The sequence below is a fragment of the Schistocerca nitens genome, chromosome 4 (assembly GCF_023898315.1).
Source record: "Schistocerca nitens isolate TAMUIC-IGC-003100 chromosome 4, iqSchNite1.1, whole genome shotgun sequence".
Lineage (NCBI taxonomy): Eukaryota > Metazoa > Arthropoda > Insecta > Orthoptera > Acrididae > Schistocerca > Schistocerca nitens.
Genome location: NC_064617.1, coordinates 608,877,637 through 608,890,667, shown reverse-complemented (window position 1 = coordinate 608,890,667; position 13,031 = coordinate 608,877,637). Strand labels below are relative to the sequence as shown.

Sequence of the window (13,031 nt, the reverse complement as noted above, 5' to 3'; positions counted from 1 at the left end):
ATTTGCATATTCAGAAAACGACGGTAAAAATTTACGAGACCTAGAAAACTGCGGACTTGTTTTTTTGTGGATGGAACAGGAATGGCTCTGATTGCTTCTAACTTTTCAGGATCCGGCTGAATGCCTTCAGAAGAAATAATATGTCCCAAAAACTTCACCTTTGTCCTACCGAACTCAGATTTTTCCAAGTTAACTGTAATTCCAGATTCTGCAAAAATATGTAACACGCTGTTGAGGATGCGATTATGTTGTTCCCATGAGGCTTCTTCTATCAGAATATCGTCCACATATAGGGCGATGTGACGTTTTAAGAACTCAGGTAATATGGAATTTAGCCCGCGAATAAATGCTGCCGAAGAAATGTTCAAACCAAAAGGAAGTTTCCGAAACTGATAACAAACGCCGAAACAAAGGAAAGCTGTGTATTTTCTACATTCTGGATGAAGTTCGATCTGATAAAAGCTGGACCTGAGATCAATAGAAGACAACACTTTTACGCCATTGAAATTTTGAAGAAGTTCTCCCATCGTTTGCGGGCTGTCTGTTTAGGAATGATGATAGTATTGATTTGTCTCAAATCTAAGACAAGTCTGATCGATCCATTTTTCTTCTCAACAACATGTAATGGATTGTTGTATGAGCTTACTGCAGGCTCAATAATGCCTTCGTCAAGCATAGATTGTATTTCTGTTCTAACACGGTCCCTATAATGTGCTGGAATTACGTATGGTCAAACACAAAATTTAGTATGATCACGAACACGAAATTGGTATTGAAATCCCTTGATTGTTCCTGTTTTGTGAGTAAAAACTGTGGAATGTGCTTGTAAAATCTCAAAAAGGTCCTGCCTATCAATGTCATTACAGTTCTCAATTGTTTGAATTTTATTCTGAATTAACTCATTAGTAGCAAATACGCCGTCGATATCATCCCTGTCAGTACTTGCAGGTTGATTGTTAGTGTCAGGTTTCGTCGAAAATTCCGAACTGTTGTCTAGCAGAAGGTAAAGCCCATTAATTTCCTCATCATGGTTTGAGAGCCAATCTTCAAATTTCAAACCAATTGACTTACCTTCATTCTCTAAACTTATTTCAGCATCGTGAAAGTTTAAGATTGCTTTGTATTCATTCAAAAAGTCTACTCCCAATATAATTTCCGTCGACAATAATGGAACAATAAGATAGTTCATAGAGAAGCCGTGGTTTTGACAAAAGAATTCTATGTTGGTTTGTTGGCGTACATCTACACTTTTTCCAACGATTGCACCTTGTAATTTAATCTTACGTAACGGAAGTGTGGGGCAATCTTTCGATTTGTTGCATTTGCTAAAAGCTGTTTCACTAATTGCTGAAATGGGACTGCCAGAGTCAAGTACTGCCGTAAATTTTACGTCATTTACTGTAATGTGAATCACAGGTTTTACAATGTTGTTATGTTTTACTTCGTCTTCCTGGAGTAAGATGTCCCTAATGTCTTCCATTTTTACGTAATTACTAGCTATGGCAGCTGCGTCGTCAGTTTCATAAGTACGTTTTGTGGCTGCCAGCGGTATGAGTCATTGCCTATTGTGTCTTTGTTGGCGCGCGTCGTTATTGGGATTTGGAGACCTAACTTCTACAAATTCACCTTGTCGAGAAGGCCCTGCTCTGTTTGAATCCCGCCAGTTCTGTTGCAATTCAGCTCTGTCGTTACGATTATATCGTCTGTCGTCATGTCGGTAGATTCCAGTTTCTTTCTTGTCGGTCACATGGTGGAGAATTTCTCCCTGAATCGTAACTGCGCGCTGGACCGTTGCGTCTATAGTTATCGTGTCGCCCTTGATAATAATTATTTTGGTTCCCAAATTGTCTGTTTCCCTGATTGTCTCTGTGATAGTCACTACCACGGAGAGGTGATCTTTCCCTGTAATTATTACTACTCTGCCAATGGTTGTCATACGGGTGGTGTCTGTTTTGGTCACGATTTGTGTTGTGAGAATAGCCTTGTCGTGTCCAGTTATTATTTCTTTCATCGCGGAATTGCGACGGATGTGATCTGTAATTGTTGTGTTCTTGTTTTCGCGTTCCGCGATTGTCAGTGTCAATTTCTAATTCTTGTAAGAGTCCCTGAAAAGCTTCAATGTCGTCTTTGCAGCGTCCTGCCAAAATAATATGTCGTAAATGTTCAGGTAATTTGATTAAGCAAATGCGGATGAGTTCTGAGGGGCTGTATGGGTTAGACAGGTACTGATTCTTGTGCAACATGTCTTCAAAATGTTTCACAAAACTGGAAAATTCAGATTGTTCGAAATGTTTCATCATTATGATGCTATGTTTTACTCGATCTTGTGTAGCTTGAGACCAATATGCTGAGAGGAAGGCATGGTAAAACTCTCCTTCACTGTGGCAATCGTGAATGACCGACCGCATTCTTACAGATGGTTCATTCTCCAAGTAGCCACACATAAATTCTAATCTGTGCTCTAATGACCAGTTGGGAGGAAAACAATGAGAGAAGTGATGGAGCCACGCTTGTGGATGAATGTCGTTGCCAGAATTCTTAAATGTTTTAAATTTACGTGTAGTAATGAACAGCTTATAGTCAAAATCATCATGTCGGCGAGTCGCATATCGGTCATTGTTACGTCGTTTCGGCGGTTCCATTTCAAAATTCGGTGCACCTTGCCAATTTCTTTCATAATTTCCGAAATGCGCTGTGTTATTATTTTGTGGCTGTTCCGTATTTCTATGTCCCTCGTCCCGTATTGGGGCGCGAGTGTCCTCTGAAATACGTAATTCTTGTATTACCTGTGTCAGCTGGTCTTGTACTTCCTGGATTTCTCTTTGGTGTTGCGTATTAATTTGATTCTGATTTTGTTTAAATTTCCTAATTTGTTCGCACTCTTCTGTGTCATTAATGACTACCGGTTTTGTGTCATTCAGATTATCATCTACCTTCGTAGATAAATTATTTAGCTGATCCAAAAGTTCAACTACTTTCTCTGATAATGAACTAATTTCCTCCATGTGTCTTTCTGAACCAATTTTCAGAGTATCTACTGTGTCCTTTAAGTTCTCCTGAGTTGTTGCAAGTTGCGTAACCGAATCGGTAGATGCAACTGAGTCAATTTTAGCTTGCAAGGTCTCATGATTTTCATGAACAATAGTTTGCAGTACTTTTACGGCTGCTTCGTGATTCTGTAATGCATTTTCATGACACGAAAAAATAGGTTGTAAACGCTCACAAATTTGTGTTTTTACGGCATTACAGACTTTTTGACATTTCGATTCGATTTTATGTAACTCATTAGTTAAATCTTCACGTGTTTGTTCAAGCGTGGTGTGAAGATTTTGTTCCGTTGCGTCTAACTGTTGCTGTGTTTGTCTCTGGTGTTGTTCCATTGTGTCTAAATTTTGAAGCTTTTGCTTTGTTTGTCTCTGATTTTGTTCCATTGTGTGTAACTTTTGAAGATTTTGTTCCAATATGTCTAACTTTTGTAGCCTTTGTCCCATTTGTTGCATTAACTGTAATAACAATGCACTGGTGTCTGAAACATGTTCCTCAGTGCTTTTCGGCAGTGAAGTTGCACCGGCAACATTCACATTTTGACAAGCAGAAAATGTGTCTTGACTTATTTGAGAAAACGGTGAGGACGCAAAACCTGTATCTACAGTATTTGCGAGATTGTGTCCTGTCATTTCGGAATCCTGAGGCGAGCTGTTGCCGACCGATCGATCGATAATGCTTCCCTGTTCACTAATTTGTCACTGTCTACGCCATTATTTGCCGCCCGCTCCATTTCTCTGTGCACGATTACCAAATTACTACTTTGAACATTAGTTAATTCATTACTCGGTGGCGCTAACACACTGCTTTCGTCTTCACTGTCATTTCTCAGTTTACTTTGGAGCCTAGTATTACGTTTTTCACACGCCATTATTGTCACAATATTTCACATGATAACACAGAAAAGCACAATTTGAAGAGCAAAAATAAGAGAACACATTAACGTAGCACTGAAAATAATATCTCGTTAATTGCAAGCGCAGCTGCGAAATACTTGCTGCAAATCTACATGCATGCCACAACTGTTTTACTGTACAACAATGAAAAACTACAACTACAAAGGAAATTCTCTCTATAATTATGCACTAGCAATAAACAAAAGCTACACTAATTACACAAACTACAAGAAAAAAATCAGAAGATTCCAGTGAGGTATCCTGGCAGGGTCGCCATATGAAACGTCCCCTTAGAAAAATTGTACAAGACTGTCCTTAAACTGACACACAATATTTTTAGTGCAACGCAATCTGACTTTCAAAAATCCCTACAAAAGAATGGCCCTGACTAACATTAATCTTTACCTTTCACAAATCACTTACCTCAAAAAAATCTTCGTTACTCAAACTACTGCAATACAGCGAGCACCACTACTGCCAGCTAAATAAAAGATTCAAACTACAGAAGGTACTAACTACTGATAGGCATAGTTAACAAATGAAAGATTTTGATAGAGAAAAAACAATGTATTTACCTTAATAGTGTTGAAAAATCATAATATACATAGCAGTTGATGACATCCAGTCTTACAAATTTCAAAACTCCGCCATTTCTCTCCCCACATCCACCACTGCTGGCGGCTCACCTCCAACTGCGCAACGCTACGCGCTGTTAACATCCAGTTGCCCAACACTACAATGGCAGACAACAATGCAAACTAGCCACGGACTGCACACAGCACAGCCAGTGATTTTCATACAGAGCGCTATGTGGCGTTACCAATAAGAAAACAGAAACAACCTACTTACAAACTGGTAACAGAGAAAGGGAAGTAGGGTAAGATCGGGTAGTCAGTACTCCAAGGCCCTTTGGAGCTAACCTATGTGACCTAAAGATTTAAGGAAAACAATCATTTGTAAAGGGATACAATACATTACTCATGAAGGGTCGCAGACCCAGTGCTTCACGAGGGAAGGTATGCAAAGTTGTAATACATTGAAAAAATCCTTATAAAATCCGAAGTTGTCAAGGCAATGTAACTAAATTTGGCACAGTTGTAGAGGAATGTTACATTTATACACACAAACGTTTTCATGCTTATTGAAGCTATACTGTTTTAACTACAAACAGCTGAAATTTTTTCAACAAGTTGAGTACAAATGTTTCTTTTTTGAAAAATCTGTCAGAACGAAATTAATGTATTTGTGTAGAAACTTTACAAATATCTGTGGAAGACAATGTCGATATCCTCTTTTGCTAGATTTTTACAGCTCTGAAAATTTCTGTGAAAAAAAATATACAAGATATTAGGGCTTTTCTCTTACTTAAATGCTTTACTGCTGTAGTAAATGAAAGTTCCTTCCACAGAATGTTTCACTATAGTATTGACTAACTGAAAGCAAAATTTAAGTACTATAATGTTTGGTCTGTGAGAGAAAGATACATAAAGTTTCCAAAATGTAAGTTACGGGAAACCTGAATCAGAAGTGTGTCAGAGTTTGTATTACACCTTACCTTATCTGGTATTACAAACCATAGGCATTCTCCTTTTCATCCTTAAGCAGTCTTTCCTTTGCTTTTCCTCTTAGGTTAATCTGGTTTTCAAACTGTGTAAGAATAGTTTTAGCTGCATCAATTCTCCTGTTATTGATTTCCTTCAGTATCGACTGTGTGAAAGCTGCTGTATCAAATCCTGGTTCTGTAGAGACAGTAGTCTGCCAAGAATAGCACGATTAAAAACTGAACGAGCATCATACGTTGCAACTTCATCAGCAGTTGTGGAAAAAAAATGTTGTCTTCAGGCATGGTTTTCCTTTCAGAAAGCTGTAACTTTCATTAGGATTTTGAGTTTTTCCATGAGCACACTTTTGTAGAGGTTCGGGATCTGCTAAGCTCCGAAATATCCCCATATCGTGACTGCTTAAAACCGGATGAAAACGTCGCAGGAATGAATAATATGAGGAAATATAGAACAACAAAGTAGGGGCGTGGCCCCGTGCAAGCTTCTGTTCATTATTATTTCTATAAACTTAGGAGTGGAATTGGAACGTCATATTCAGGAACTGAAATCTCGATACCATGTAGTAAATGAAGATCCAATAAAAAAATTTCACAATTTTATTCGCTTTCGTGTACGTGTCCCTTAATGAAAGGTTCTTTTACACAAAAAAACCAAATCATCCGGTCTTACCCCACTACTGGGGTAAGAGCAGGAGCACATGCTGTCTTTAGGAGTGTGTAGCAAAACATTTTCAGAGGGTAAGAAGAAGAAATGTTTGTTGAGAGTAACAGCCCTCCTCAGCTGTTCCAGTATAGCTTTCTGGGCCCAGATAAGACATTTTCTGCACTGAATCCAACCTTTCCTTCTTCTGAGTTTGGAAATTCGTCTTCACAGTCAAGCAATTTACGTCTGATTTGTTTGTATAGTCTTCATCCATATAGTTATTATCGAAGGACTGAGAATTTTTTGGTGACATTTCCTTTTTGTGTTGTTCCTTCACATAAGTTTCTGTCTGGTTGATTTGCTTTCATCTCTTTTTCTGCTTTTTTGTATCATCAAAAAACAGCTTTCTCTTGCCTTATAAAATTTTCTTGTTGATTTTTTTCTTTTCTTTTAATTGGCATTCCAATTCAGCTTTATAAGACGGGGATTGAAAATTAGTTTTCCCCCTTATTTTACAATTTCTTTCTGTTTTCCTGTTTGCAATTTGAAATGATGACGTTATACCATTGGCTGATACAGCAAACACCGACGACGTAGCCAAGGTGTCACTCCCAAAAGCTTCTGGTTCCCAACTTTTAGAGCAGCAATGCCCATTCCCAAACGATTCAACATTCTTGGTTTCTAAAAGATACCGAGGCTTAATTAGAGTTTAGGGTTTATTCTTTGTTTGTGGTGACGATTTTCTGTTGTAGTTGGGTCTTCTTCTGGAATGAGATTCACCTGTGGAGGTGAGTTCTATTCTAGAGTAGGGTCGTCTTATAGAAATAGGCTCTCTTCTAGAGGACCAGGGCAAACAAGTGGTCAAGAAAAAATTCTGTCGAGTGCTGAAAAAATACCTGTCTTCTTTTTAGCCCATCTACTGCAGGTTGCATTTCTGCCGCTTTGAGAAAAACAGTACCAAATAATTTGGCTACTTGATGAACGGCCATAGCCCTTCCAGCCATTGACGAATTGTTTGTCTGTAATAGATGTTTAAAGGTGCTATGAAGATCTCGTTTAGTGGCTGCATCCAGTGGGAACAATGTGGTGGCAAGCCCAACAAAGTAACATGGTTTCCACGCGCCAAGCTGATCAGATAGTCTCTTCCTATGTGTGACATGCTCTTCGAAAGTCAAGAGAATTCGTTTACCATTAGATGGCTTGTTTGTAGCGCAATATTATATGGTCGGGCAAGACCGGGTACTGCCCACTCAACGTACCCAGTCATACCCGAAGAGAGAGGTTATAAAAACGGAGCAAAAGCACGCTATTGCAGAACCAAATCGCTGTTGGTTGGTTGGTTGGTTTGTGGGATTGAATGGACCAGACTGCTACGGTCATCGGTCCCCGCTGTTGTTTGCTACTGTATAAATACTAATCATATAATTTCCTTTATAAGCAGAGAGTTTACAGGGGTAATAACTATGAAATAATCATAGTTTAAGAGCAAAAGAACATTAGTCAATTCATACCGTAAAACAAACACAGGCGCATTGAACTGAACACTAACAACACGCCAGTACAGTCGCTCTTCCTTCTTCAGTTATGGGCTGTGATTGTGTATCTCGTCACCAGAGGGAATAAGTAGTGACATCAGAAACAGGATACCCGATTTCACCCCACTACCAGATCACTTTGCCTTACACTGATGGTGCAGACGCGGAGCACAGCGTTCAGCGCATATTGTTGGTCATTTGGCTTCGTTGCAGACGACCCCTACATGTCCCCATGTTATCCTAACGATATCCTCAGTTACGATCTCAATAGGCACGGAATTATCGAGATTAGACTATGGTTCTATAGAACCGTGTCAACATAGGATTATACAGCCAACCAGTTGCAAACAACTGGATAGTACATGACCTAGGTACACCTACTAAGGAGTCTTCATCAGAATGTCATTTTGAGAAAGCCTATAAAATAACACATAGAAATTTAAGTATGACAAAAGAACACATTAACCAAGATGTCGATTGTCATGGCATAAAAAAGTTATTTAGGTAAAATTTCATTGCGAAAAGGCAATGGTCAGAATTTTGAGCAGTTATACTCAAGTCAAAAATAAAATAAAACTCTGTCCAACAAATGTGTCTAGCTGGGAACAACATGAGACTAATCGGCCGAGTGGTTTACATGGCTGACACGAAAACAAAACAAGTTGCGCCGCCTATCGGGTGCGGATAGTGACGTGCGCCCATTTGAAATATTATAACAGAAATAATTGAAAAAAAAATACAAAGGAAGAGTGCTTAATGCATTTTTGAAAACACACAGTAGTCGAGCAGGTTAAGTAAAACTAAGAGCCACCTATTAGGCTTTACAGAAGTTACTATTACGTGAAGCACAGAATAACGTAGAAAAACTATACAAACAGCTGTATAATCCAGAAAATATCTGCACGAAGGTACTGTGTATTGTGAACCGGGGACCTAGAAACGACGGAGAGTCTTCGTCCCTGCTGTAGCCCCCAGTGGTTCACAACCCCACAACAGGCTACAGCAGTTCACTCACCCCACCGCCGCCCCACACCGAACCCAGGGTTATTGTGTGGTGCGGCCCCCAGTGGACCCCTGCCCACCCTCCCCCACTCCCCACTGGAACGTCTTATACCAGACGAGTGTAGCCCCGAATGTTTTCGTAGTAGAGTAATTATGGTGTGCGCGTACGTGGAGACAATGTTTGTGCAGCAATCACCGACATAGTGTAACCGAGGCGGAATAAGGGGAACCAGCCCGCATTCGCAGAGAGAGATGGAAAGCCGCCTTAAGAACCATCCACAGGCTGGTCGGCACACCGGACCTCAACACTAATCCGCCGGGTGGATTCTTGCCGGGGACCGACACGCCTTCCGGCTCGAGAAGCAATGCGTTAGACCGCACGGCTCGCCGGGCAGGCTGCATGAAGGTGAATTTGCTAGCACATATCTATGAGATTCGAAGAAAATGATGTTTCGGAACCGTGTCACTCGTCGGATGAATTGAATTTTTTGTTAAACCATCTCGATTGTCGGTTCTGATGTCGTCATCCAGGCGAATGGCTGCTACAAACGCAGACTGTTGCCTACATTATTAAGCTACAGAGGACAACCACATGGAATTCCATGGGATCTGTGGCAGTAATAAAACGCGTTCATGACAGCCGTGGAATGCCTGGTGGACATTATTACAGACGACTTGCATCCCTTCATGCTTCACGTCTTGCCATACGCTTCTTCTGGCAGGATAACGGTTTACTACAATGTTTTCAGCAGAGTGCTAGTTACGTTGGTGTCTTCACCACCAAATTCCAATGATGAGAACCCGATGGAACACCTGGGACGCTTTCGATCGCCAACTTGGCGCCCACAAACTAGCGGCCCGTATTTTAAGGGAACTACATGACCTGTACGTAGACATCTCGTGGCACATACATATCTCCGTATATCTAACAGGCATTTGTCAAAGTCATGAGATGCAGACTCGCTGATGTACTGAATTCCAAAGATGGACAGAAGCGCTACCAAGCAGGCGGTCATAATGTAGCGCCTTATCTGTGTGTAATGCAAAAAGCGACTGACCGTAATGGAACTGAATAATAGTGTCATAGTGGTATTCACGTCCTAAAGATTTCTCCTGACTGGAAGCATGAACTTGAAATTGAGAGGATTCGTGATAATTTTAAGTCAACAACTACACAAGAGATTAAAGCTCTTCCAGAAAATTAACTGAGGTCACCTTCAAGATTGCCTCATCTTTTACTTCATGCCTCTACTTCTTACAAGAAGATTTTACTTGCAGGACATACAGACAAGAGAGTCTGCCCGCAATACGCTTTTAGTGGAAAGTGTAGCCTGTGGCTGTATAGTCTATCTGTAGCTACTGCAAACTAGAATAAAAGTTTCCAGAAATGACTGAGCCCAATAGTTAATCCATTTTGTTGGTTGTTGACTCCATGGCTGTGGATTACATTATTTTAAGAAATATAGCAACTCTTTCACTTTTTTTTCCTTTACAGCAATATACCGGGTGATCAAAAAGTCAATATAAATTTGAAAACTGAATAAATCACGGAATAATGTAGATAGAGAGGTACAGATTGACACACATGCTTGGAATGACATGGGGTTTTACTAGAACCAAAAAAAAATTCAAAAGTTGAAAAAAGTCCGACAGAGGGCGCTTCAGTTGATCAGAATAGCAATAATTAGCATAACAAAGTAAGACAAAGCATAACTGATGTTCTTTACAGGAAATGCTCAATATGTCCACCATCATTCCTCAACAATAGCTGTAGCCGAGGAATAATGTTGTGAACAGCACTGTAAAGCATGTCAGGAGTTATGGTGAGGCATTGGCGTCGGATGTTGTCTTTCAGCATGCCTAAGATGTCGGTCGATCACGATACACTTGCGACTTCAGGTAACCCCAAAGCCAATAATCGCACGGACTGAGGACTGGGGACCTGGGACACCAAGCATGACGAAAGTGGCGGCTGAGCACACGATCATCACCAAACGACTCGCGCAAGAGATCTTTCACGCGTCTAACAATATGGGGTGGTTCTAATGAAACCCCATGTCATTCCAAGCATGTGTGTCAATTTTTACCTCTCTATCTACATTATTCCCTGGTTTATTAAGTTTTCATATTTATACTGACTTTTTGATCACCCGGTATGTTTCAGGCTTTCACCCATCTTCAGTTAGCGTAATACATATTTAGTCTTCAGTTGTACATTGTTAAAACGTGAACGTTAATTTAGATAACGCAGCTGGCCTGTGCAGTGTAATGGTTTTGTTTAACTAATACACTTGGCGAGTTGTATATTTGTAATATATTACTCATTAAATGTATTTACTTTATACTCTGCTTACAGTTGTTCCAAATTTCGCCTTTATAATCGTAGCATAAGCACTTTTCACTAGGATTTTGCACAGAAAAGCGTAGTATCCACGATGCTGCCGATTGAAATATTCGTTTACATCGGAATACTATATCTATCGTAAAAACTATATTTTTTTAAACGTTGTGAAAGGACTATTTCTAGGTTAAGCTCATGTATGCGTAAAATATTTTATAATAATCAACATACGTATTTAACGAGTCGCTACTGCACCTTATAAATAACCATACAACCACTCATCACATTCATGCTAAGCAGTTATAATTTTTTTCAATCATGCAGAAGTTTAAACTAAAATAGTGCTTTCAGAACCTGTGAGTAAGATATAATCTCGACCGTAGACATAATTTTCCACGTAAACAAAAATGTCAGTTGGCCACTTGGATGATATTTCACTGTTTTGTGTAAAAAAACAGGTGAAAAAAGGAAGTGTGCAGAAGCGTGCTTCGCTCAGCGTCTCTTCACGCGATCAGAGGGTGTATATCTGTCTATACATTTTCATTATTTTTACTGTACACGTTGTTATCAATTTTTAGTTCCTGTTCCTGATTATTTAAATTTTAGAGACGTGTAATGGCCTGATGAGGATCGTCAAAAGCGAGACCCACTACAATTAAAATTTAAAAGTATGCAACAAAAACAGATTATTTCTTATGAATTTCAATACAGATCACTGTGTTTCCAATGTTATTATAATTATTAATTTAAGTTACAAGTTAAATTAAATATAAACATAGTATTGTGAATGAAGTCATGTGAGAGAGATTATGTACGACACACAGGCGATTTCCCGTGCCAGTATTCAGTAATCACAGAGACGAGAATTTTGGGGCTTAAGCAATGTGCTTAATTGACTGTAATAATCCTTTGCTTTTAGTTTCAAGCAGTAACCCCCTGTCCTCCACGCGCGATTCCCTAATGAATCGAACTCCTATGCATAAATCAGCTTTCATTATCAAACACTGGAAGGGTATAGTCTGGGTAATTTGCGCACCGTAAGTTAAGGTGCCTCAAGCATATACGCAGTTTCTGACTATAATACTTGACTTATTGTGTTAAATATTTAACGTAAGATTGTACCTCTTAATGAAGCAGATTGTGACAGGATTTAAAATTTTCAAATTCGCCAATAATTATATGAAATAGTGAAAATCAAATTTTTGTTGCACATTGAAGCCATTAGTTAGCGAAACTGGCAAACTGAATCCCGGTGACGGGGTCACCATTTTAGCTGCTCAGTAATGTAAATTTCATACGCCAAAGAGATGTATCTCACCTCCAAGAAAACATCAACATACCAAAAATGGGAAAAGGTTACGGAAACTCTTTGGAATGTCCTTGTGTCTCTCTTTTAGGTGTCGCATTCGGATATGCTTGTGACGGTGTACTATTTCTTGTGCAGGGGAACGTCGGACAAGCGCAAGCTGCACGTGAAGCGGCCGATGAACGCGTTCATGGTGTGGGCGCAGGCTGCGAGGCGGAAGTTGGCCGAGCAGTACCCGCAGCTGCACAACGCCGAGCTGAGCAAGACGCTGGGGAAGCTCTGGAGGTGGGTCTGCCTGCCTGCTCTCGTCGCACCACTTGACTCTCGTCGCCGCTGCAGATTCACTGTTAAAAACATTAACACTGTAGTCCAAACTAACTCACACGAAATTTTGACAGCCTACTGTGTGTGACAAAGACCTAATTGTTGTGCTGTAGTTACTCGGTTTACAAGTTGTTGGTTAGTAGTGTCAGCCTCTGTTTCCCCTGGCGACTAGAGTTCAATATCAGTTGTAGATCGACAAGTACAATGGATCAAATGTGTTGAATATTTGTTTCGATGAAAGATAACCAATGGTCTTCAGAAAAATGTACTGTAACGACAAGCCCTCTACGTGACTATCGACATTTCATGTTTTGGAAAGTATATTGGGGGGGGTGACGAACTTCTTTCAGTCTGTAAATATGTTGAGGGGGACACCCT

The 13,031-nt window shown here is 40.0% G+C and overlaps 1 protein-coding gene across 1 annotated transcript in view; it reads left to right on the top strand.

Moving 5' to 3' along the window:
- Nucleotides 1–13,031, top strand: part of LOC126252464 (protein SOX-15-like) — a 299,474-nt gene that overhangs the window by 140,194 nt on the left and 146,249 nt on the right. Inside the window, exon 2 of the mRNA XM_049953360.1 lies at nucleotides 12,468–12,614. Within this exon, the coding sequence (XP_049809317.1) occupies nucleotides 12,508–12,614 (107 nt within the window). The 5' untranslated portion in view covers nucleotides 12,468–12,507. The remainder of the gene's footprint in view (nucleotides 1–12,467; nucleotides 12,615–13,031) is intronic.